The sequence below is a fragment of the Podarcis filfolensis genome (assembly GCF_964270895.1).
Source record: "Podarcis filfolensis genome assembly, chromosome: 5".
Classification (NCBI taxonomy): Eukaryota; Metazoa; Chordata; class Lepidosauria; order Squamata; family Lacertidae; genus Podarcis; species Podarcis filfolensis.
In genome coordinates this window covers 76,799,607-76,803,871 of record NC_139608.1, presented here as the reverse complement: position 1 = coordinate 76,803,871, position 4,265 = coordinate 76,799,607, and the positions used below count along the sequence as shown (strand labels likewise).

The following is a 4,265-nucleotide window of genomic DNA, read 5'->3' as shown; positions in this document are numbered from 1 at the left end:
CTCAACACACGCGTCGCCTCTCTCCCTCTCACTCACACACACACACCGGGCCGGCTCTCTCTCCCTCCTTCCGAGGGGGGTCTGCTCCGGGGTGCGGACTCCCCGCTTAGCAATTGGCTAAGACTCCTCCATGTGTTAAATTAGCATAAAGAAACGCAGCTGGCGAAGGAACCACTCGGGGACCGGAGCTGAATTGTGCGTCACAACTTGCGCGGGGTGGGAGGCCAGTGTGTGAGTGCGTGAGGGTGGGGGGAGCCGGCTTTTTTTTTGGAGAGGCGGGGCGGAGGGGAAGGAAAAAGTAAGAGCTGGCAAGTCCATCCGCGCCGGCGGCACCAAGAGGCAGGCTTCTCCGTCAAGGAAGGCAAAGAGAGAGCGCTTGGAGGCAGCCAAGGATGGAGTTGCGGAAGGGACGGTCTGAGCTCTCCAAGAGTCCCTGAGCTGGAAAGAGAAGCAAGGGGGCGAGGAGGGAGAGAAAGAGAGAGATCCTTGCCCTCTACTCTCCAGATTGGATGGATTGATGGGCAACCCTCGGTTCCTGCCACCTCACCAAGCCTTGGCCAGGGGGGAAAAGGCGAAGGCAAGCGCAAGAGGACGCACCCTCGGATGCCTCTTGAGAAAGACTGACAGCACTCAAGGAGCGCCGCTTGACCAGAAAGAGTGAGAGGGCGAAAGAAGAGAGAGGCTCAGGATTCCGGGCGAGCAGGCGAGTGAGGTCCGAGGGAGACGGATAGGAGGAGGAGGAGGGGAAAGACAGACGGAGAGAGGGAGGAGGGAGGGCTCCGTCTGGAAGTCGAGCCACCGAGGTGCGCGTCTGGCTCCAAAGGGCAGCGCGGAACACCGGAAGGAGAGGAGCCGGTAGGAAAGGCTTGTGGGTGGGGGGAGCAGAGGCAGGTGAGAGGGCCTCTGGAAGGAAAGCCGGGGAAGCCAGGGGTGGCGTCGTGGAACGGGGGAAGGCGAGGAGTGAAGGGAGGCGGCCGAGCCTCCAGGGGAAGTGGAGGAGGGAGGGAGAAAGAGAAAAGAAAGAAAGTTCGTTCTGGAGAAAGGAGGGAAGCTGGGTAAGAGGAAGCATTGTTAGACCCTGGGAAATGAGATCTGGGGAAAGAGGGGGTTGAAAGGCACGGAGAAGTGAAGGGAGGGAGGGAAGAGATAGATAAGAGAGACAGAGACTGGTGGGACAGACGAGGCTCCTCTTGCCGTCACCTGCACCCATCCCAGCAGGGCTCCTCTGCTCCCCTCGCCCCATGCCCAGCTAACGCCTCCTGCGGCTGCTGCGGCTGCTTCTCCTTTCCCTGGACTCCCAGCGGCTGCGGAGGATGGAAGAGGAGGCCTCCGCCCCGTCGGGGCCCCGCTCGGCGGTGGAGAAACTGTCGGAGGCGGTGGGCCAGCGCACGAAAGCCCTGAGCAGCGCCCTGCATGAGGCCAACCGCCAGCGGCGCCTCCTGCTGGTCATCGTGTGCGTGGCGCTGCTGCTGGACAACATGCTGTACATGGTGATCGTGCCCATCGTCCCGGACTTCGTGGCCGCCCTCAACGTCGCCGAGGAACGCCAGCAGGGAGCGCAGCAGCAGCAGCAGCAGCAACAGGCGCCCGCCCCGGCCACCGCCGCCTCCAACATCTCCACGACAGGTGGTGGCCTGGGCTGGTCCCTCAACAGCACCCGGCCCATGCTGAGGCCTCGCTACCCGGCCGACAGCGACGACATCCGGATCGGGGTGCTGTTCGCCTCCAAGGCCATCTTGCAGCTGCTGGTCAACCCGCTGAGCGGCACGTTCATCGACCGCGTGGGCTACGCCATCCCTCTGCTCATCGGCCTGGGCGTCATGTTCCTGTCCACCATCATCTTCGCCTTCGCCGAGAACTACGGCACGCTGTTCGCGGCGCGCAGCCTGCAGGGCCTGGGCTCGGCGTTTGCCGACACGTCGGGGATCGCGCTAATCGCCGACAAGTACACGGAGGAGTCGGAGCGCAACCGCGCGCTGGGCATCGCGCTCGCCTTCATCTCCTTCGGCAGCCTGGTGGCGCCCCCTTTCGGAGGCATCCTGTACTACTTCGCGGGCAAGAGGGTGCCCTTCCTGGTCCTGGCCTTCATCTCGCTCCTGGACGGCCTGCTCCTCCTGTTGGCCATCAAGCCTTTCAGCGACAGGTCTCGGGACAACATGCCCGTGGGCACCCCCATCTACAAACTCATGATAGACCCCTACATCATGGTGGTAGCCGGGGCCCTCACCACGTGCAACATCCCCTTGGCTTTCCTGGAGCCCACCATCTCCAACTGGATGAAGAAGACCATGGACGCCAACGAGTGGGAGATGGGCCTCACCTGGCTGCCGGCCTTCATCCCCCACGTGCTGGGCGTCTATGTCACCGTCAAGCTGGCAGACAAGTACCCCCACCTCCAGTGGTTCTATGGGGCGCTGGGCCTGGCCACCATAGGGGCCTCCTCCTGCATGGTGCCCGCCTGCCGGAACTTCTGGCAGCTCACCGTCCCTCTGTGTGGCATCTGCTTTGGCATTGCCCTGGTGGACACCGCCCTGCTTCCCACCCTCGCCTTCCTGGTCGACGTCCGCTACGTGTCGGTCTATGGCAGCGTCTATGCCATCGCCGACATCTCCTACTCAGTGGCATACGCCCTGGGGCCTATTGTGGCCGGGGAGATCGTCCACTCCTTTGGCTTTGTGCAACTCAACCTGGGCATGGGCCTGGCCAACGTGCTTTACGCCCCCATCCTCCTGGCCCTCAAAAACATTTGCCAGATGAAGCCCTCGCACTCGGAGAGGAACATTCTCCTGGAGGAGGGGCCCAAGGGACTCTACGACACTATTAAGATGGAAGAACGCAAAGGCAAGGGCAAACACCTCCACCCGGTAGGGGGCGCTGAAGAGAATAGCGTAGACTCTTTCCATAGAGACTTCAGAGGGGCGTCTGAAGAGGACTCTTCAGACTATGACTATACTTAGAGGGTGGGCGGAGTACCCCAAGAGGGAGTCATGGAGAGCATCTTGGCTGTTATGCCCCAATGTGCCAATATACTACTTTAACCTTTGTCTTGATGTGATGGCTTTCTTCTTCTTCTTCTTCTTCTTCTTCTTCGTCTTCTTTCTCAAAGGTATTACCTTACACACCCTGTCAAGATGAAAGCTCCAGATAACTATCCTAACATGAACGGTGCATTTGCAGAGATCTGTGATGGTCCTTTCCCGTTAAAAGAGGGGAGGACACACGTCCAAAACTCCCTGACAAAAGCCTGTTGTGCCAAGAGGTTTTTCTCGCAATGTTTGTGTGTGACTTTCGGCTGGTTCACACATACATGTACATCACTAAGTTTGCCACATACACGGGGGTAATGCTATCCCTTGGAAGCGTTTCACACAATTACACGGGTTTTCTTTTTCTCCCCCCCCCCACACTTGACTGCGGCACACTTGATGACTTGAATGTGTGAACTGACTCCGCCGAGAAAGCGTTGTGTTTTTGAGGTGGTCTGAAAATTATGTCTGTGGTGTTGGGCTTGTGAAGGTCTGCTCCTCCTTTGTGAACCATCCCCTGGATTTTGTAGCTCGAGGGAAACAGGTGCCAATCACCCTGTCCTGCATAAATTCTCATAGAAACACCTTACAACACCATTGAAGTATCTTCTTAAAATTGTAAGGGAGAAAAAAGTAAGTTGCAAAATGCACATCCGGGGTCTCAATAAATATTGTACATTTTTATAAATATATATAGGTACCTGTGTGGAAACTGTCGGTTTCATATTTAATGCCAGCAATGGAAATCACGTCGTATTATTTCTCCTCTCAGCGAGGGGGAAAGAAATCTGTAACCATTTATTTATTTTTCTGTTGTGCTGCTACTCTGATAAATGCAATATACCGTACCATGTTTTAGTCTGAAACTGCTACACTGGTTGTGCCGGCTGAATAAATGGCGTTCAGGGGAACCGTACGTCTTGGCTTCGTTGTTTGTTTGTGTAAAGACTCGGGGTGCAGTCCTAAGCATGCTTATTGAGCAAATTCCATTGCATTCGGTGGAACGTCTAATAATAATGCACGTGACTGTCAGATGGGTCCATATAGGAGCTTTAATTCCTGGCTTCAACAGTAAAGTTATAGGAGTCATTCTGGAAATACAACTTCCGTCCCCCGCAAGAAATCCGCTTGAAATCATATACTCCTGCCACCTACCCAAATACTATAGAAAAAAGACGAAGGCAGGCTGGCCAGATCCAATCAAAGGGAAGCACTTTAATTTTTTTAAAAAGCCACTGC

The 4,265-nt window shown here is 56.5% G+C and overlaps 1 protein-coding gene across 1 annotated transcript; it reads left to right on the top strand.

Moving 5' to 3' along the window:
* The first annotated feature begins 298 nt into the window (after positions 1-298).
* On the top strand, positions 299-3,942 carry SLC18A3 (solute carrier family 18 member A3). The gene has a single exon (XM_083615133.1). It carries the CDS (start codon positions 1,314-1,316, stop codon positions 2,955-2,957), a length of 1,644 nt encoding a protein of 547 aa, XP_083471259.1. The 5' UTR covers positions 299-1,313; the 3' UTR covers positions 2,958-3,942.
* The last annotated feature ends 323 nt before the right edge of the window (positions 3,943-4,265 follow it).